The 1,239-nt window shown below is 32.3% G+C and overlaps 1 protein-coding gene across 1 annotated transcript in view; it reads left to right on the top strand.

Annotated features, from left to right (window-relative positions):
* The window catches only part of LOC109378576 (cysteine-rich secretory protein 2-like), a gene marked incomplete at both ends in the record, with an annotated part of 6,414 nt that extends 5,745 nt beyond the window's left edge, over positions 1-669 (top strand). The window contains one exon of the mRNA XM_019634903.1: positions 581-669. Coding sequence (XP_019490448.1) covers positions 581-669 — 89 coding nt within the window. The remainder of the gene's footprint in view (positions 1-580) is intronic.
* Positions 670-1,239: the final 570 nt, after the last annotated feature.

The raw sequence follows: 1,239 nt of genomic DNA on the forward strand, positions 1-1,239 counted from the left end.
CAAACACACACAACACTAACTATTAAATATCCCTGTTCCTGTCTAGAAGTCAAAAAATATATATATCGTAGCTTTCCTGTCCCTAGTTCGTATTAGAGAAATTATGGTATTTTATCATCTTTCAAATACAAAATGATATTATAACATTGAGTATTCTTTTCCACACTGCTACCCCCTCCTTCCCAGGAGTTCCTCTTGTCTCTCTAGGAGATATGTTCTGTCTAACCCTCAGCTTGTTCATTGCAGGGAGGGGAAGGAGGCGGGTAGTGTACCACCTTACCAATATGACCTAGTCTTCTGGAACATGAAGAGAGTGTTGAAATAGACTCTGAACACTTAAACTCTAGTTATTTCAATTTAGTTGATCAGCCTGAAAAAGTATGGTCAAAGCGATGGGTGACTGTGTGAAGTATTTTCTTAATTTGAAAGTTATCTGAAATACACATTGGGAATTATAATTTTTCAGTCTCATTAACATATCTAAAAATACTTAATAACTATATTTGGTGTCTCATGCTATCCTTGGAGTATAAACTAAACAGCAAAGTGAAAAGTATTTGACATGTATTTTAAATTTCAGTGGGAATAATGTGAGTAAAAAGAATACCCCTTACCAACAAGGAACACCCTGTGCCAGTTGCCCTGATAACTGTGAGGATGGACTATGCAGTAAGTTTGAAGTGATTGATCTGCTATGATAATAAACAATTGAGATATTTTCTTCTTTTATGGATTAAGAAATCTCCTTAACTTACCAATTTAAATGTCTTTATGCAAAAGACAAAAAGATTACTCAACAGAGTGTGTGTTTAAATAAACATTTTATATACTTTAGTAATCTACCTTTTTTTTTGTAATGAAAACGATATTTACATATGTAACATAATAAAACATCTATCTATCATCAGTGTGTTTTAGGGACTATGCAGAGCTCATTAACATTAACTATACATGTTTCTGGTAACTAGTTCATTTCATCAAAGTTAGTATCATTATACCAAAGGTGGTATTTTGAAAGAATGAAAATGTATAAATATACAGATGTGAGATGAAATTACGGCTTGGTCTAAACAGGAAAACCAAATACTATGTTTCTTTTGTGCCATCATGCTGATTATCATGTTTTCATAGTATAATTGGATCATTAGTGTTTAACTTAATAAATGATCACTTTCCCTATAATTTGAGAGCAGCTTTGTGCACATTTTTAATGACAAAAGCCAATCTGTATAGAGTATT

This window comes from Hipposideros armiger, unplaced genomic scaffold, assembly GCF_001890085.2.
Source record: "Hipposideros armiger isolate ML-2016 unplaced genomic scaffold, ASM189008v1 scaffold_2182, whole genome shotgun sequence".
NCBI classification, from domain to species: Eukaryota; Metazoa; Chordata; class Mammalia; order Chiroptera; family Hipposideridae; genus Hipposideros; species Hipposideros armiger.